This window comes from Falco punctatus (assembly GCF_963210335.1).
Source record: "Falco punctatus genome assembly, chromosome: 4".
NCBI classification, from domain to species: Eukaryota; Metazoa; Chordata; class Aves; order Falconiformes; family Falconidae; genus Falco; species Falco punctatus.
Window position 1 is genome coordinate 31406117 of NC_137583.1, and position 20447 is coordinate 31426563.

Genomic DNA, 20447 nt, shown 5'->3' on the forward strand with positions numbered 1-20447 from the left:
TGGGGCTTTCATTTTTAGCCACCCCTGAGTTAGGCGTAGTGGGTCTGCTCCCTCTGTCCCCCCCCAAAAAGCCACTTTCCAAAGGGGATAACATCCGAGACGGAGAGAAACAGACCTTGATATTTCTATTGTTCCATGGTAACGGCGCCTGTCCTGAGACCCCAGGCCTGACAGATTGACATAACAGGTTAATAAGTGCTTTCCACTTCTCCTAAAGGCTAATTAAATATTAATCCACTTGGTGAGGTCAGCAAAAATAACAAACAATTGGCAGAGTGAAATTCGTTTAATTAATTCTCCTGTGGAGGTTTTCAAAGCATCTTCCTCCCCTGACACGCCGCTGCCTCGGCTGCGGTAACCTACAGTGAAATCAGACCTTATTGGTTCTGGGCCTCCTTTTCTCAGATATTTAATTTTGCTTCATTTTTTGTGTTTTTTAGTTTCAGAATGCTTGTCAGGTCTTGCCGAGGGCCCTAAGCACAGAGGTGAGAGGAGAAGAGAAAGAAGGAATACAGAAGTGGGGCACTTCTGTAAAAGAAGGATGAGGAAGAAGAGGTGGACAAAGTCACCACAGACAGCTCCAACCTTCAGCTGCCAAAGGCGTGAGGTGTTCTTAGTCTTTGCAAAATGAAACTCGGGCACAGGTTTTTGTATTGATTTTATTGCTGGAAATATCAAGAAATCGGTATCCTTATTTCTAGACAAAAACCCCTTGTAGAGACTAATGGGGTGTGACAGCAATCTGGGCTGCCAGTGGAAGGAGCTGTCCCACCATCATCTCAGTGACCTGCATGTGGGTTGGTGGCTTCTGTGACAAATAGTTGCAGTTTGCAAATAAAAGCACCATCAAATCCAGAACATGCAGAGACCCAGCCCTGGTGCCCATAGCAGCATATCGAGCACCCTGTACCCTCCAGTACTCCCAAGCCAAGCTGTCTGTCCCTTGCTTCCTTGTCACCCTCTCCAGGAGGACAGAGGAGAGCCCCTGTGTCTCTGAGCACTGTGAGCACCCACAGCTCCTGAATTCATGCAAACACACCCTTGAGCATCTTTCCTCCTCTCACTACCAGTTCCTTTAGGGATAACTGCAACAGGAGGCCTTGAGCATCCTTTTTGGTGGCTGGCTTGGTCTTCCACCAGAGCAAGCTCACAGCCAGTGTAATGATATTCATCTGACTAATGGTCCCTATTCTAACAGTCCTACAGCAAGACCCCATTTGCTTTGTTAATAGCTCCATTAAAGCACATCCCTGCATGGCAGGAGATGCCAAGAGTTGCTCTGGAGACGGTGCTTTTGCTGTCTTCTGTGCCCACCATCCTTAACATGAGCACGTCACTAACGTGCTCAGTGTTATTCTACTCAGTTCCAAAGGGTCTCCCTAGAAGTGCTGTCCACTGTTTTCCAGCTCCATTCAGAGTGTTTCTGGATGTGGCACCTCACTGCGCTCTAGCAATGAACATCACCTGTGTGTTTGTGCGCTCACTCATCCTTCCACACTGCAACTGACGTAGACGCAGCAGCTGGAAACAGGCAAGGAAGACTGGGAATTTCTTCTGTGTCTGCTAGAGGACAGACCCATTACAGAAATAATTTCTCGAGTGACCCCTGTCTCCTCTGCCGCAGCCTTCATGCTGCAGCGTGCCCAGCATGCTGAGTGGGAGCACAGTGCTTGGGGCATCTGTCACTGCAGAAATTGCACAGCAGGTGCCCCTTAGCCTTGGTGGGGGTGGTGTGGGGTGCAAGGGGGGCAAGTCACCTCAGCCAGCCTTTAGGTGAGCCTTTGAGTGCCTTTCTCACATCTGTAATCTGGGGAATGAGAGAGAAGGGGGTGATGCAGAAGACAGCACAACTGGGGAGCAAAGAACAACTCCAAGAAGGAAACTGGAGCCTCCTTGCCTCCAAAAGACACTCTTAGAAACAAATAACAGAAACTTCTCCAGGAAAGACATTCAGAAAAAAAAAAGTCTTCATACACAGGGGTTGTATTGGGTCTGTCTCCAGCTATTTCTCCAAGCGTCATGTGTCTCCCCACAGACGGGGATGGTCTCCCCACAGACACTCCATGGCCGATTTCCCTGTGCCATGAACTGCAACCCAAGCTCACCTTTCAAAATGATGGGGGAAAACATCTTTGGGCATGGAGCCTTCCAGGCATCAGCCCAGGCTTGAAGAGAACTGTTGGAGTGTGGGGAAACTTGCTCTGGGTTACTGCTTTAGTTCCACGTTAATTTTTTATTTATCTGCAAGTGGCATTGGAAGGGTTTTCAAAGTGAGTCTAAAGTAATTAGGCGCTCCTGCTGATGGATTGCACTGGAGAGACATGTGGATTATTTATTACAAAGTCACTTGCTGGAAAGGTTAGAGGCTGAGAAGTAATTATTTTTTCCTTTTCTTCCTTTTTTTTTTTTTTTTTTTTAAGTGGAGGAATCAGCAGGGGAGAACAGCTAAAGTTTCTCCGTGAAATATTCCCTCCTGGATAAGTGCCCCTTTTGTCCCTTCTCCCACAGTGGCAAATGGGACAGGGCCCCCAGGGAGGACCTGAAACAGGAGCTCATGAAGCCTCAACTGCTGGAAGTCTATTTTGGGTTGAGACCGCTGCCCAGCACCAGGCACTCCTGTACCAGAGACAATTTGGGGTTCTCTACTCTTTGCTCTCAGCATCTCATGCAGCCAGGGTCAGTTTTGGGGCTGCCCGGCTCCCCCAACCAAGCCCACAAAGACTGCGAGGATGGCTGGCTCACATGGCATGTCTGGCACACGTCTGGTGCATGTTTTGAGCAATACCAGGAGGATTCAATGCTTCCAGCAACCTCAGCTGCCTCCTCCTCTCCTGCCTTGTAATCTACGTCTAGGAGGGGAATTGAATCCAAAGAAATGCAATCCTCGACCTTGAAAAACAAAGCCAGGCTTGGTGCAGTCTACAGATGAATATGCAACAGCCCTAATCAGGAATCCTTTGTCAGAAAGGGGATAATTGTGGCTAACAACATGTTAGTGTAGTGCTGGATCTTCAGGCTTCTAACAGCTTATAAAATCAGGATCCTTTTTTGGTGGGAAAAGCTGAGTGAACAAAGACATGCTCAAGCAATTAGTCACTGGAGAGTTCAGTTCCTGCTGGACAGCGTTAGTGTTGCATAAACCATACAAAGTCTCCTGACATTCAGAGCAGGAGTCTGGGATGGAGTCAGGAATTAGAGGATGGTCTCGGGGGAGTAGTGTTGACACAGGGAAGTTGGGAGGATCGAGCATTAACAGCTCTGCTGTTTGTGTTCTTTAAATGGTGCCCATCGCCATGGTGTCTGGGCATGTATTATCTCAGCTTTACAGGGGATGGCTATTTGAGGTCCTTGCCGAAAAAAAAGAAAAAAAATACTGAATAACCCTTGTTCCCTTTCAGAGGTCAGTCCGGTTTCAGGTGAAAGATGATATGAGCTGTTCAAGGCCAGCGAGGAGCAGGTATCGGTGCCGGGGCTGGTGCTGAGGACCCCCCGGTCCTGTGGTCCCATTGCCTGGCCATGTTTCCAGCTGCTGCTGGCCATACATCAGCAGAGCCCTGGGAAGATGCTGCCTGTAGTGTCACCACCTTGTGCTGGTCACATCTCCCCAGGGTGCCCCGCTAGGGACACAGCCTGTGTTCCTGGGGCCTGTTGTCCATGGCTGGCCTCCAGGCCACCCAGGCAGAGCTCTCCTCTGACAGCAGCAACCCCCGGCTCATGGTATTTATAGATCCCGTCCATGTCCTCGGCTAGGAAGGCATCTGTAATCTCTTACAGATGTTGGCGAGAACAAAGCCAGCCAGTGACTCGAAAGGACTGCCTAGCAGAGTAATGGATGGAGACCTATTTCTTAGTCAGCTCTGACATTCCTGCCCCTGCACGCTCTCCCTCTTCCCCAGGAGGCTCATTGGGGTCTGCCTGGTGCTCCCTGGTGTCCGAAATCCTTTCCTTGGGGAGGGACTCACCCCCCCTTCCTAGCAGAGGGAGTCTCAAGAAACTGTCACCCATCCTCCCCAAAAGGGATGAGATGGTCTCCTGGAAATCCCAAAAGCCACATAAATGAAGGAGGAAGAGCACGAGAGGAAGGTGCTCCTGCATGCCAGCAAAGCATGTGGCTCCTGCCTGGTGGGCTGGCTGTTCTGACAGGTACAGCCACCCCAAGGTGCTCCTTGCCAGCTCTCCTGGGGCTTTAGGGTCAAGTAGCACCCATGCCACCCTGCTGTATATGCACATCTCCTGGCTTTCCTGCACATCAGGGTGTTTCACCTTCCCCTAAATCCTTATATAACCATCTCAAGTTTTCTCCTCCACTTGTCAATATATCTGCACAGGAACTCTTCTCTGATCTCTTCAGCATCCTTTCCCTTTTTTAACTCACCATCTCCAGCTTCCTCTTCATCAGTTGTCAATATCTCTGCACAGGAACAATAAGCTTCTCTGATCTCTTCAGCATCCTTTCCCTTTTTTAATTCACCGTCTTCAGTTTCCTCTTCATCCCTGCGTCAAAGACCACCCTCAAATTGTCTCTTTTCCCCTCTGCTTTCTTTCCCTTTTTCCCTTCCTGGACCTTTTCTGTGCCTTCCTCCGATTTCCCTCTTGCCCTGCCCCAAATCCCACCCTGCCTTATGCACGGGGAGGCTGGTACTTGGCGGTTCTGGCGTGGGACCACCCGGCTGCCCTGGGGTCTGGCAGAGCATGTCCTGTCCTCGTTTTCAGGTCGACATCCCGTCTGCCAGGAACCCAACTGTTCGCCTGGCAAAAACTGAGGTGCAAGATCTGATTAGGACCTTACTTGCCTGGATGCTGTCATCTCTCCCTCTGTCAGTGCCCAGGACCTCTGTCTCTTCTTTTGGTTGCCTCTTGGAGGGTTTCTGGGGAACTTCAGGAGATGGTAAGGAGCAATAAGCTCATGGACTCACCCCAAGCAGGTGAACTCAAAATAGCGCTGGCAGGAGGGGTGAGCCAGCTCAGTGGAAAACGAAGCACGTGGAGCTGCTGGACACAGTCCTCTGGCAGCACCGAGGGGAAGGAGGGGTGTGTTGGCTGGAGAGGTTCAACTGCGAAGGCAACGCCAGCTCCCGTCCCCTCTGCACTTAATTGCACAAAGATCTGCAGCCAAGCAACCTTTTAATGAGGGTTCGATGCGTAACATGCGTTTTCCTTGAATCTCTGCTAGAAATAACTGAGGTCATATATCCTGGCCAACCACCTGCTGAGCTGGGCGTAGTGTTTAGGCACTCAGCTATTTCATGTGTTTTGGAGCCACAGGAGCATGCTGAGCAGCTCCCTGGCCAGCAGTCCTGTCCAGCTACCCCGTGCTTCAGCTGAGTTTCACTTGCTTTTAATTGCATCTTCTGTGGCACCTTATGCTGCCCAAAAAATTCACTGCAGGAACTGAGGCAGCAAGTAGAGGGAAGCTGGTTCCTCCTCTTGCTTTGCTCAAGTCTCAAATCCTTTGCCTCGAAAGCCAGCCATGACGATGCCTTCCTCCTCACTGCAGCACAGCCTCTTGGATGGCCGTGCAGGAATTTGCACCTGGTATTTCCTATGAGGCTGAATGTGCTGTTAGACCCTGACTGAAGCTCAGCTGTGGGGAAGAGGAGCCCTTTGGAGACCACCTTCAAGGCTTGGGCTCCTTACCAGTGCTGACCCCCTCCATGTGGAGGGAGGCAGGATGGACAGACGGATGGACGGGCAGGCAGTGGGTTGGCAGCACTTGGCAGAACAGCGCTGTTGTACTGAGCCAGAGAAGGACCAGCCAAGGTCCTTTTAATGAGTTATTCTGGTCAGGGAAGCCCACTGAGACAGTATTCACATTGATGCTCAGGCTAATGGCAAAACCTGCTTCCAATCCTGCGGTGGCAAGGGGAGGGAGAGGGGCAGCCACTAGCATGGGGGGGGGGGAGACACGAACTGGTGCCACCAGTGTGGGGAGAGGGGAGGCTGAAGCAAGAGGACAAGTGGGGAAAGGAGGCATCTCCACCCATCACCTATGTCCCCTTACAGACCTCCCGCTTTTGCCTCCCTTTGCATTTGTTGGGGTTTTCCCCTCCATCAGCCCCTCACCCCCTCCCCAGCCCCTCCAGCACAGTGTGTGCATCTGGAGCTGTTTTCCCGGGGTGTGGGGTCTCCCCAGGTCTGTCCCCCACCCCGTGAGAGCTGCTGTGCAGCCAGCGCAGCCGTTGGCGGGGCTTTGTCGGGAACCAAACACAGTAACTGTTTAACGATTTAACTGCACTAATGAATATTGGGCCAGATATTTTCAAGGCCTGTTCAGACTGATTACTTGGAGAGCTGAGTATGTCTACCAATTACCCAGGCAATTAGGCAACTAATTAAACACTTACCCTCAGCTTCATAAACAGAACAGAGAAAGGGGGGAAAAGGAGGGAGGGAGAGAGCTGGCTCCAGTTTCTGTGAAATATTAGCTGTCAGAAATTGCTGCTTGCAAGGAAAGGTGCACAAAGGCAGACGGATCCAGGCGGACAGAAAGACTGACAGCTCACACGGGGGAGGACAGCCCTCAGCCCCTGTGCTGCGCCAGCGCCAGCAGCACAGAAGGGTGCAGAGCCGCTGCGTTCGCCCTGCCCAGGCGGGTGATGGGCTTTCAGGACACGTCCAAGCCATTGCTCCCTGTCCCTTTCCTGCTCGCCTGTGACCACCGGGGCTGCAGAGTCAGCACACACCAACACACCATCATCATCTGGCACGGCGCTGGCAAGGAGGTGCTGGGGAGGGCACTCAGGGCTACCAAGCACCTGGTGGCTCCTGCCCTATGCAAAAACACACGGTGAAAGGAGAGAGCAGTGAGCTGCAAACGAGACTGCTGGAAGAACTGCTTTGCAATGTAGAATAAGCAGAAATGCCCCCAGAGTGTGCATGCAATAGGGTTTATGCCAGTTTAGAACACCATGGTTTTCATCCTTTTAGAGATATTGAGGACCAGCGCTGGTGACCAGCTTGACATCTTGCCAAGGGCCAGAAGGTGGAGGCCATTCACAGATTAAATCCCACATCTGACATTTGCTCAGGCCACTGCTACAAAGGAATTTTATGCTAAACCTAAGGCTCATGTGACAAAGTGAAGCAGTGTGGCTCCCTCCAGGAAGGCCCAGCAGAGGCATTTCACATTGAGCTCCCCACTTCTTCCTGGCTCTGCACTGGTGGTAGGAACCAGCCAGGTCCTGCCATTCACCTAACCTATTCAGAGACATGTCTCTTCCTAGAAATAATGGACTCAGGAGAGAATGTTGTTGCAGAGAATTCAGAAATACTCAAGGCTGTGAGGCAAATTTTGAGAAATAGTTCTTCCATCGGAAAAAACTGAAACCATTGGGAAAGGTAGAAATACGTTTGTTATTTTTTAATTATTTTGCTATACATTTTTATTTTTGAAAATATGTTTTCCCCTCCGTTTTTGAAGACTTCCTGAGAGCTGTGCTCCTGCCTGATGCAGGGTCAACCCAGCACTAGTGGTGAACCTGCTTGGAGGCTCAAGAAGCCACCAGCCATACTCTTTGTAGCAGGTTGCACGCATCTGTCAATTTTTAGATGCATCAGGTCTTCATGACGTGTATTTTTGGGATAGCCTCAGAGCTGAAAGGACAGGAGAAAAATCCTGAAGTCTCTCTGCACTGAGGCACTCTGACAACGTAGACCTATCTACTCCCTTTTGATACTGTCCATCTGGAAGTGGTGCTGCCTTCTGAAGACCGTAACAAGGTGTATCAGATTGCCTGGGGGCAATTCCAAATATTTCAGAGGATAAAATCAGCCCCATGAAGGTGGGATACTACAGGACCCACCCTGAAAAGCTATATATTGGTAGTATGGGCAGATGGGCTTCATCTTGCTTGTGAATATTCAAATATAGATGTACCTTTGCTGAGTGCAGTGATGGAGCTGGTAGGAATAACTGGATGTGACACGCGGTTGATAATGCACAGATGGCATTTAACAAGGTAAATGAGTGAGCTGATGGGCTTCACTGGAGCCTTCAGGCAAGGCAGAGATGGAGTCTGCATAGCTCTGGAGTTTGAATGACCTAGAGGTGATTCACAGAAGGGCCCTCACTGTGCCTGCTCCAATGGCACCTCTGGGTTCAGGGCAGCTATAGCTGCCTGTTTCCTCTTTCTAAGCCCTCCAAGACTTTTCCACTCTTTGGCATTGTGGTCCTTCAAAAATAGCCCCTCTATTACTGTGTGCCTCAGGAGGGCTGGATGATGATTCACCAAGCCATGTTTCATTGCCGAGCTCCTGTCTCACAGTTCAGTTCCTTCCACAACCTCCTTCCTCTGGGCTGCCTGCTTGGGCAGCTGACAGTGGCTCTCCTGGATGAGCGACAGGACTCTCTAGGACCTCGGCTAGTTTGTTCTCTGATGCTTTTGCAGCTCACTTCTCCACTTCATTGAACTTCCCAGATGTACACCACTCACCAGACTGGGAAAAAACACCCAACTTTGTGTAACGCCCATACTGAATATAACAATTACCGATGAGCTGGTTTTATTCAGATCTCGTTTACTAAATCAAATATATATTTTTTCCTCTTAGTGTGGATTAATTTCCAAATCTTAAAGGTTTCCAGTCTCTTTCTGACTCCTCCCCTCTCCACCTTTCTGAGATGTAGCCCTGCAGAGCTGAGATTTCTGAGGCCCTAGGGACTGTGGTACTGCTCTCTGGCTTGCAGATGTCCAAGTGACATGGCCAAAAGGTCAGCCAGCTGTAGGACACCATGAAACCACGGTGGCCTGCTGTCACAGGTCAGCCTGTAGCAGCATTGTTTGGTTATGCCAGCTTCGAACTTGCATTTCATTGGGAAGCCACGATGTCTCCACCTTTGTGTAGGTGGAGCCATGGCAGAACTTGCTTGAACTGGTTTTGCTTCTATAAGGAAAGGCAAAAATACCTCCTAGTACCAGTGATATTTATAGTGTACTGTGGGGCTCTCTTGGATTCAGGCCCACTGGGGGCAAAGAGGGTTTTCTCAGTGGCTCTGGGGATGCAGGATGGGACCCTTAACTATTACTCAAACAAAACAAGCTGTCCTGGTAATTGGGGTAGGTCTGCTCTCCTGCCAGAGAGTTGAAATGTTTATTGTGTGAAACATCAGAAAAAGGAAAGGAATCTGCTGGGAGCACTTGGTTCGTTCCTGTACAACATGCCCCAAGTCTCTGTTTGAATGCCGGGTCTGTGGCATGGAGACGGGAGCTTGTTTTGATAGTTTCTCTGTATTCAGAGGCATGAACACTTTACAGTTTTCTGTTTAAATGACCCATTTCTGAGAGCGGAAAGCACCAGCCAATAAGCGCCCGGGCCCCTCCGTATGTATCCGGAGTTTACAAACCGTCCCCACCGATCCGTGGTAGTTAATGGACACTCCTGCTGCTTAGGGGGGCTGGAAAACTGTTCCAGGTGACTACCGGCCTCAGCTAGAGACAACTCAGTCCCCAGAGGTCTGAGGAGACACATGAGAATGAACTCAGCGTTTCTCTCGAAGCATGACGTTGATTAATGACGGTGCACGGCTACATCCTGCTGGCAAGCAGCGCGGTTGATGCAATCTGCAGGGAATAGCTGTATATAAAGGAACTGAGCACCAGTGTTCACAATGAGCCAGCCACCGACTGTCCGTAAGAGACTTTCAGACATAAAATTGGCAAGCAGCTTGTAGCAGTTTCAGAGCTACACCTCATCTCTGCTTGCTCTTGTCACCTGCCCGCCTGTTGTCACCTGGCATTTTGGCTTCAGCCTCCAGACAGATTCCCTGGACACTCTCCTTCTTGGGGATCAGCCTCTTTTCAATCTGGGTCTGCCTTTGGACTGAGCAGTGCACTGGCTCTTAGGAATCTGGAGCAGTGCTGCTGCCAGGAAAGCTGATTTTCCTTCTTCTCTTTGTTGTTTCAGCTCCTCCCTGGGCTTCCACAGGTGATGGCTGATGCTAGAAGAGACCATGAGTTGACCTAGTCCATCCTTCTGCATAATGAAACTGCAGGAGCAGAAAGGTGGGCAAGGAGGTAGAGGGGAGGTTGAAGAATTTAATTCTTCTGGGGGTTTAACGGTTTGCATCTGTCATCCTAAGGAAATTTAAACATGGCCTGGAGACTTGAGTTCCACCAAAAACCTCATCCCTCCCCAGTGGACGATGGTGGGCACATCTGACATGTGGCTACAAGCAGTCCTTCTTGGGGGTCTCTGAGCTGGACTTGATAAATGCTTAGAACAGCAGCTTAGTTGGAGCTGAGGCTGCCTGGATGTGGTCCTTCAGTCTTCCTTACCCTCTCCAGGAGTCTGTTTTACCACCACCCCACCGGTATGTGCATGACAAAGGTGCTGTTGCTGTGGGAGGCTGCTGCTTTCTGCTTGCTCTCTGGCACTGGCCAGGAAGGACGGGGATTATCCTGTAGTATATGCCCTCAGTCACCAATTTTGTACAAAATAGTATTTTGATGTCTAGGAAGAGTTGAAAACCCCTTCTCTTCTAGTAGGGCAAGGCTGCAGCCTTGAGACCAGCTTCCTCCAGACCTGTTTCCCTGCCCACCCCAGGAGTGCTGCCATCCCTTCTTTGCTCCTTTGGGTGGGCAGAGGGGGAAGACCCTAATGTCTTTGCCACCTCAGCACAGTGCAGATGCTGAGTGAAGCGTGAGCATCTCAGCATCTTTCTTCCCATGTGCTCAGCATCTGAGCCTTCCTGGGAGCTCCTTGTGCAAAGCCGAAAACATCTGCAAAAGCAAAGGTTAAGAAAGCTGCTGGAGATTCATGTTACCGGTCTCCCTCGAGGACTCTGTGACTTGCATTCACACCACTTCCCGCATAATCAAAAAACAAACCTTGAATGCCCGAGAATGTAACTTTTCTCAGAGGTAGGACCCACTGGTTATAAACCCTTTGTAAAACAGCAGGTTTTCTGGTAAAAAGCACTGGCTGTTTCCCAAGGGGGGTGACGCCGCCTCTACAAACCCAAGCAACATTCACAGCAGGGGGCTTATGCAATGCCAGGGCAGGGGTGGTTTGGGGAGAGCAGAGGTACGAAGCCAGCTCTGCTTTTGCCTGGGATGGTGGGTGAGGAGCTGATCAGCCACGCTTTCATCTTTGCCATCCTTGGAGGATGGCAGGACAGCAATAACTTAGCAATGGCTTATCAGCCCCCAGCCAGAGCTGAGACTCACCCCAGCTGGCTGCTGAGGATGTGCTGTGCCCCTGCCCAAGAGCTTTCTTTTGTTACAACCAGAAACAAACTAGAAAGGAAGAGGGAAACCCAATGCACTTCACAAGAGCAGAGATAAGAAGCTCCCAGTCAGGGCATCGAACCACCCATGTGCCACCAGGATGCCCGTGCTTTTGCATTCATGAAGTCTGCATTTGCTAGAGACATCTGGATTGAGCTCCCAGTGCGGGGTGTACATAGGAAGCAAAATACCGGGGCTTGGAGGATGCTCTTTTAAAAGCTACATACTCTTTTGGGCATCTGCCATCATTTGGAGAGCTGGAAATGAAACAGAAGTTCATGTCTGTCTGTTTAACACCAGCCAAGCTGCCTGCATATTTATTTATATCCAATGCATATAATACACACTCCGGTTTCATAACCTGCTCTCTGATGGTGCAGCCGAAGATGCGGTGTCCCATTTACCCTTAGTTCAGGCAATGCCAGGAGATGTCCGCGGCTCTCTGTGACATGCAGAAGGAAAATGCCTGTTTATTTCTGCGTGAGCAGCGGGTTTCCTCTGGGATGCCTTGATTGATATGCTGCTATTGATTCAAGCGGCAGCTGGGCTGGATGCGGGGCGCCCAAATATGAAACCAAGGGGAAGCATGTGCACAGACCACAGCTGTCCTGCCTCTCCTTCCCGCCTGAAGCCTCCTGACCCCTCTCCTATTAACCACAGCCCCAAAGCAGGGTGCTGGCAGGGTGGTTGCCACCTCCGGGCTTTTTAGCAAATCTCTCCCTCAACCTTGGCCCCGGAGCCCAGCCACAGCTGCTCTTGGGGTGGGTGCTGAGCCTGCCCAGAGGAGGGCATCCAGATGGGATGGTGGAGCCGCTCCAGGGCACCTCTGGAGCCAGGGGGTTGCAGATGTGTGGGTCAGGCTGATTTCTGGCTGTAATGCTCCTCCTCCCTCTGCCATGGGCTGACACAGTCCTACAGCAGTGGCAGATAGGCAGGACAGGGAGGAAACTACCAAAATTCAAAACAGACAGGTGTAGGATTTTTTTGTTCTTTTTAACACCCTGCTTGTGTTTATTCTTGTGATATTTTTGAAAAAAAATCCTGATGAAACACTAGTCAGGACAGAGGGGAGAAGCAAGTATGAGTGCTGCCTTCTGGAAAACAATTGGCATAAAATAATAAACGAGAAAACAAGGCAACCTGCAAAAGCAGGTGGGAACAAAGTGAACATGCAAAAACTTCTGGGACACATATTTTTTCACCCCTGTCTCCAAAAGAAGCCATCTGCAGGAGTTTGGGATCCAGCTCCCAAGTTGTCCACAGTTTAACAGAAGTGGAGTTCTCTGCTCCGTGTTTCTAGCATGGGTCCACAATCAAAAGCCAGAACAGTTGCACCTGGATTTTATTTTCATCACTGCAATCCCATAACTGCATCAAGGTGTTTCCACCCCCGTGTCCTCCTGGTGCCAAAGGAATACACCAGTGCTTGGAGGTGAAGAATGGCAAAGTTTCTGGAGAGCAGGAAAGAAATTCCCCCTGGAGTCTGGAAAGACCCTATCATTTAAATTAAATGTTAGCCTTTGAGAAGACAAAAAGAGCACTGTCTCCAACAGAGCTGCCTGGCGACATGGCTAATATTTATTACAGTGCAGGTAGTTTAAGAAAACAGAGGCATTTCACTGGAGATTTGGATCTTCAGTCTAAATAGGAGCTTGGACTGGAAAGGTTCAGTTGCTAATTAAATCTAAGTTGGACACTGTTCCATAGAGGGCAGATTGTAACTATAAGAGGATGTTAATGTGGATTTTAAATATTTATTATAACTGAGGTAGGTTATAAAAACAGACATTCTCCCTTTCAACACTCTATAATGTCAGATTTAGAGGTTTGTCTCGGGCCGTGAGTGATTTCCCAGCAGCTGTCAGGGGCTGGAGGGCAATTTATCACCCTCCCAGTGAGAGATCTCGCTGGACAGTGAAAGATTAGCGTGCTGATTTATGGCACGCAAGGAAAAAACAACGTTGTTCGAGCGGGTGCCTGGGTGCTGATTTTCACACACCTGTTCCCGGCCCAGCCGCACAAGTCAGTGATTTCACTTCTCTGGTGGTTCCTCATGGAGTTGAGACTTTAAATCACTCCGGTGCCACTCGCCAGGACTGGGTGCTCCCGCTCCGAGGGTGGTGCGGGCTGAGCAGGCAGGCAGCCCAGCTGGGGCAGGGGGCTTGGTCTATAAAAGCTTTACAGAGCCAGGCTTGGTTTGATGCTGCGGTTCCTGATGGGGTTGGGATTTTTCTTTGCCAGGGCATGGTTGCAACGAGCTCCATCCAAGTTGAGGTGATGGAGCAAGAGCTGGCAGAGATGTACATGTCTTCAGAAAGGGAAAAAGTTTATCAAGAGCCAAATGGTATTTTGCCCCTGGCAGCAGCCCAGGCCCCTGGCGTTGGCCTTTGGAGGGCATTAAGTACCACTCCTAGCAGATAGGCAAGCTTCTCTCACCTCCAAAGAGCACAAGCCTGCAAGGGTTAAAGCCCCTTACTCAGCCCTGCAGTGTAAATCTGCTCTGAACCACGATTCCCATGTCTCTTGACCCTGTATGCTCACACCTTGGTCCCTTGCCCTTCACCTGCAGCCAGCCCACACACAGCCCCAGCCCCAGCAGCATGGTGATGGGCAGCCCTGGGCCAGCACTGCCCCCAGGCAGCCCCATGCAACACGGCTCCCTCCGAGGGACACTGGGAACCAGGGACCTGACTGTCCCTGGATTTCATGACCACAGCAATTGCTGCATAATTTAGGCTCTGCCACGGAAATTCATTCATAAGGACACCTGTTCTGTTTAGTTTCTCCTCCTCCCTCCTCATTATTTCTCCCCCTTACCTCCTCTTCTCTTCCTTCTGAAGGCACTTATTAATAGGCATGTCTTCAACACATGTTCAGGAGCTTGAAAGCCTGTCTTCAAAAGATGAAAGCGAAGGGCCAAGAGGGAGCTGGGGCACTGGGATGGCAAGAGAGCTGTGCAGGAGGTAGGGGTGCAAGGCACCAGGGTGCTTTTTTAACTGTTAATGATGCTCTGTTCAAAGGCAGGACAGAGGGTCCTCAGTCTTCTCACTTTGGGCCCAGATCTTGGAGGAAACTCGATGTGGGTGGCTTGGTGAAGAGAGAGAGACCACCAGCGCTTGCTGGTGAAATGCCCCATCCCATATGTCAGCTGCCAACCACGGGCGCTGCAGGTCTCACCTCCCTGGCTCGAGGGAAAACTCTGGCTTTGTGGTGAAAATATCTTTTTTGATATTTTGATATCATAAGATGAATCCTCATGTTTTCAGTGAAACAAATGTATCCAAAAGGCAAGCTGATCTGTCCCACACGTGGTCTCAATTCCACACGGGCTGAGCCATGCTCCGACGGATCATCTCTCCACAAACCATGCATGATCGTGGCATGAAGGAGACACCCAAGTTTCACAGAACAGAACCTGGGTGCCCCTGACAAGCTATACTCTCCTCATCGAGGTCCCCAGCCTTGTGAGTGTTGGACTTTGATGCCCGGGTCTGGTCTGTTTCCTCCCTCCCTCAGTCTGGGATTTATTGATATCTTTGCACGCTTTGTCTCCCCCTGTGTAGCACGGCTGATGCCCACATCCTGAGACATGGATACACTTGTGCAGCTCAGTCAATTAGAGAAGACCGTGCCGTCATCTGATTTGGTTTGTTACTTAGGAAAGGCGACAGTGGAGACAGGATTGATTCAATAGTCTAAGACAAAGCTTGGGATGCTCGGATAAGGGGCTGTGTGTAAGTGTTAGTGATTGGTTTTAAATCAGTCTTCCTTCACTCTGGATTTCACGTGGAGGGGGGCTGGGGCTGAAAATCCTCCTGTTGGAGAAAACGTGCTAAAAGGGCAATTTACTCACTCCCTGCGTTGCCATCCAGGCTCAGCAGGACTCTGGAGCTGTAGGAGGCCTTCTAGTTAAACACTTAAGAGTGGAAAAAACAACTTTCAGGTGTGGTTTATGACGTACCGAAAAGAGATCCTGTGGGTCTGCCTGATGCACAGCCATTTTCAAGAGACAGCAAAGCAGCTGGAGCACCCAGAGCACCAGTGGGGCTGAGCTGGCACCAGCTCCCGTTTGGGCATCCTTCATAGGAAGGAAAAGTCTGGAATGGTCTAAGATTCTGCAGCCATTAACAGGAATGTGTGTCTGTGGGAGGAAGGGCACAGAGAGGGTCATTTCTTGGGGGTTTCTCACAAAAAGAGGGAAGGAGGGTTTGGGCATGGGCCCCCCTGTCTCCCAACCCAGGATGGGAGGTTTGGGAGGGAGATGCTGTTTCTTGCTGAGATTTGTCTCCACTGGAGCCAAAAACGCCGGATTAAAGGCCTTGATGAAAACATGCATTTAAAGAAGTGAATATTGCTGAGCAAAATGTGACTCAGAAATCCAGGAAACAATCTGATTCCCCCTTCCAGAAATGTCCTGGTCACTAAACCAAAATGGTTTTAAATCAAAGCTGCAAAGAATTCCATTAAATGGGCTGAGCGGGAGAAAAGAGGCTGTGTGCAGCAAATAACTGCATTAGCCACACGACAAAACAAATATAACAAAAGCTTCCAAACAAAATTACATTTCACAATTAGGGAATGAATAACTCTTTAGACAAAAGCAAGGCAATGGAAAAAATTTTAGCATAGACTGACGCTTCTAATTGTCTTTCTTTTAGCTCCTCTGTTCACTGATCCATTGAGCAATGATAAAGGCATTAAATTTGGTGATTATGTTCAGTGTTTCTAATGACAGTGAGCTGCCTGTGACTTGTCTGGCTGTGCTCAGGTGTGGGCTGGAGGGAGCCGTGTGCGTCTGCACCGCACTGCAGTGTGCAACTGGCTACACGGAGGAGGTGAACCAAGGTAAAGCCTCTCAAGCACCTCTGTCCTTAGCAACTCTGGCAAGAAACTTGCCCCTGAGCTAGGACAATGCTCCACAATGCCAGCATAAAGGAAAAATCCTGCTGAAGATGGTTCTGGGTGCATTTAGCTCTTGAGGTGGCAATGATGCCCTGGAGCTGGAAGCCCCTCACCGAAGATGCTCAGGGCCAGCCTCTGTCTCCGGGGTGCTGAGAGATGCTGAGTGCACTTGGGCTGGGCTGTCGCGTGCACACTGTGGCATCACAGTCTATCATTCCCTCTTTTATTTATTTTCTTAACTGTAGGAGCTTGCTTTCCCAAAGCATATCTCCAGTTACCACTAGCTTGAGCTTTCTTCTGATTCAGATCAAGTTCGTATTTATGGCTTTGATTGAAATAGGCGTGTGATCTTATTATCCATATGTCCACCGGGGTGCGTGTCACAGCTTGCCTAGCACATGGTAGTGCTTATAATATCATTAACAATGTCTGAATAACAACTGTTAGTTAGAGTCAGCCTTTATTATCACATGGGGCTTCACTGGGTTTTCTTTGATCATTATTTTTTCCATCTTGTTGTGAATACCTCCAAATTCTTGTTAATTAAAGGCAGTTGCCTGCAGAAGGACACAACACCACCTTTCGAAGATGCTTGTGATGGCTTTGGTGTGGGTAAGAGGTGGGATATTTTGAACAACTGCTCTGGTCCCAGGCATGTCAATGCTGCCTAAGCTACCTGACCCAGATCTTCAGTGTCCCTATTCCTTCCAGATGAGATTAATGCAGAGGAAGGCCTGGTGACCAAACATGGACTTGAACTCCTTCCTGACAGAGTTTAAATCTCCACCACCCTGATACTTTGCCAGAGAGACAAACTTCTCTTTGCCTGTTTGCAAGGTGCTCAGGTCCTGGCTTGGGCTTTGCACTCGCCACCAACACCTTTGCTCCTGGCAGGGACAATGGGGATGCTGCAGCCCATGGGGACATCACATGCGGTGTAATTCACGCAGTGAAAAAGTGTCAGAGCCAACACCAGACCCCAGCTGCTCCTGAATCCAATGGTCACAACCGTTGCTCTGAGTGGGGGTTATTCAGCAGCTTTCACATCACCTCTGTCCATGCTCTAGCAAGGGTCTAAGCTTCCATTAACATCCTCAGGTCAAGAAAGTTCCCAGCCCTGGGGCTGTCCTGAGCATCAGGGGAAAGGGCGCAGGGTTTGCCCTGCATCAATGACAGGAGTTTTATGCCTCTTTCCTTTCAAGTGTGTGCCCTGTGATGTATTGATCCCTGTGTTTTTTCAGTTGTGTTGTGGTTTGGAGAAAAACAGCTCTGTTCCTGCAAGGAAGGCAGCTCCGAGCTGGGGCAGCCTGGGCAGGGTGAGCTCATAAAACCCTGCTGTGAGCCATGGTAGGTGGAAGGGGAGGAAGAAAACCTCCATGGCACAGGAGGGAGTAGCTGGTTTCCATCGCTGACAGGTAGAACAGGCACAAGTCACAAAGCAGCCGGTGCCATGGTTGCAAGCCCCTTCCTTCTCCCTCCAATGCTTTCAAAGGGCTGGGTCTGTGCACAGCCTGGGCTGGAGGAGTGGCAGGACAGAGGCTGGCATGAATGTCCTCACTCACACGCTGCTGCCTGCATTGCCCCTGTGTTGGGAAACTCACCTGCTCCCTGCAAAGTGTCTTTTCACAGGGTTGCTGCACATGCATACCCAGACCCTTGTGTGCTCTGTCCCCTGCAGTTGTCTGCTCAAAGATAGGAGTTGCGAGACATTGGCCACGAGTCCTCCCATGGACACATGCATTAATGTCCCTTTTCCCACATGAGATGCTGTATGCATTCCCTTCTCTCAGAAAGCAGCCTCAGCACCCAGATTCCTCCTCCCGGGGTCTCTGACTGCCCTGGCACAGAGTATTTCCCTTGTCAAACTGGTCTTGCTGGGCTTGGAGCCAGGACAGTGTATCCACTAGCCCCCACCCTGTTCAGGAGCATCCTTGGCTTCTCACCTCCAGCCAGACTCATCCCCAGGGTGGACAAACAGACCCACCCCAGGACCCCATGACCCTGAAAAGGTTTCAAGTGCTTTTCACCCATATTCGTTACCCTGCTCCCTTTGTGCTGTCCTTTTGTAGACCAAACTTTCCTTGCAACAACTTAATACTGACATGAGCTTTTGAGAAAAAAGGCAGCATTGAGAGTGAAGCTGGAAACACGAGATCAGAGGATCGGGAGAGCTGGTGCCACAAGCCCAGGCACAACGAACGTGACCATACACTGATTTGTACGTTGTGTGCCCTGACTGCAGAGCAGTCTCCAGCGAGCAGAATGGGCCCAGACTCCAGCGAGCAGAATGGGCTACGTACTTAAATAATGAATTAAACAACTATAATTAATTCTATTTATAAGATGCCTCTAGGTGTATTTACAACAAGAACAATAAAAACATTAACACATTACATGATGCCAAGCAGCATTAGTTAATGCAAACGAGAATGCGCCACAGCCAAGCCCCAGCACTGCCTGCCCGGTGCTGCCAGCCTGGCTGAGCAGCATCACCTGGGCCACTTCTCAGTTTGGGTTTCCTCCCCTCTGCTCTGATTTCATGCTCTTGTTTGTTTTTTGAGAAGATCCTTTCTGTTTTTTTGGTTGGAGAGGTCTCATAAGTCTAATAATCTTCAGTTTTAAGATGGGTCTTCCTATCTCATCATGCCCAGCCTCCAAGGGGCAAGTGTGTCCATCTCAAGCAGTAACATTTTCCACCCATTTGCACCCAACCACCGCCCCAAAGCCCCAGGAGCACCTAACGCAGTGTGGCTGGTGTTGCCAGAGGCCAGCAGGGCTGGGCAACCATCGCAGCAAATCCCAGCATGATGCAGGGCCCAGCTGGCAGAGACCCTGCATCGTCACCAGCCCCACAGCACTGTCCCAGTGCAGGGACCTGCCCACAGCAGGTGACAGTCAGGGATGGAGGTGCGGCAGGAGCATCACAGAGGACGGCAGAGCCAGCTGTCTTATGGGAGGGGAGGGAGCTCATGAGCCATTGGGGTTTGCAGGGATTTCCCCACGTTCAGTTTTACCACCACATCCTCCTGTTGGGGTCGCTGGCAGTTTGGGCTGGTGGCTGTTGCTGGTTTGACTTTCATCATGTGATGGCAAGGTTGGGGTAAAACATTCCCCCCACCTCTGCATACCAGCTCTCCAGGGTAAGAGCACGTCTAAGCCTTCTGATGGCTGTTAGACTTGGTTAAACCAATACTCTTATTTTATTATTTTTCTGGCAATAAGCATATGGGCTGTAACTCTTTTTGTCAGCTCTCCAAGAAGGATTTAACACCTTCTCCATAGAGGACAGCCTACTGATTGCCTGCTGCTCTGCTGGGATGTCTACAGGCTGCCTTCCCGAACTCCAAACCCATTTACAAATCCAGCATGCTTGATTTTAAGAAGAGCTGCAGCACTTTCTTTAGTGCAGGCATGCAGTGGTCTGCACTCCATGAGAAGACACACAGAGTCAAAGCCTGAGCTTGGAGGCTGCTCACTCTCCACTTGCTGTAGCAGCTGGGGAAGGGACTTGGGTGTAGCAGAGGGTCTGCCCCTTCCCAGGACTCCCAAGAGATCCTCAATGGGTCGTGCAAGGGATGGTGAATGTGCTCGATGGGGGTTTGACTACCAAAATCCACTTCCACGTAGTCTGGTGCCCCAGGCAGCACATGTGATGTTTTCTGTTTCTTCCGCTCCGGGGGCTGCCAGTTATTGATATGTTGAATGATGGGGGATGAACAATTAATGATAAGAAACTCCAAAGGTTTGTTGTTCCACTTGTAGCTATCAGGTGTGATGCCTGTGTGGCGCTCCTGAGAGCTGATTTCCCCTCCAAGAGATCTGTATAGTGGAGGCTGGGCACACTCCAGAGCCGAGCTCAGCTCTGCACTGGCTCTCTTGCCCCCATGTTGTGTGGACTGAGCCAATATCCAAGATGTTCTGGGGGGCCACGGCTGCAATATGCCGAGGCAAACCCACTCACCTCATTTTCATGCTCTGGTTCACTCTGGCCACCACCAGCACAATGGGATGTGGCTCCTCGCAAGCAGCCAGCCCCCAAAGGCAGTGAGCCCCCCACCGCCCTCCTCCACAGCCCCTCGGCAAGGGGGGTCATGCAACCCTCCATCCCTGCTTTCTTTGGCAGAGATTTCTTTGAGCCTTTCGGTTTCGATAGCTCTTCATGGCACACGGCCAGCCAGCTCCATGCTCCTCTTTGCTCGTCAATCTTTTCACCAAAACATGGTGATATACGCTGCGATATACACTGAGCAGCGTCCCACGGGCTTCCAAGACAGCAGACAAATTACCAGATTATTTGTGAATTTTACCCACCCGATGGGA

The 20447-nt window shown here is 50.3% G+C and overlaps 1 protein-coding gene across 1 annotated transcript in view; it reads left to right on the forward strand.

Moving 5' to 3' along the window:
* The window catches only part of LOC308061875 (uncharacterized protein), a 94257-nt gene extending 75894 nt beyond the window's left edge, over positions 1–18363 (forward strand). The window contains exon 4 of the mRNA XM_080382493.1: positions 441–18363. Within this exon, the coding sequence (XP_080238619.1) occupies positions 441–545 (105 nt within the window). The 3' untranslated portion in view covers positions 546–18363. The remainder of the gene's footprint in view (positions 1–440) is intronic.
* Positions 18364–20447: the final 2084 nt, after the last annotated feature.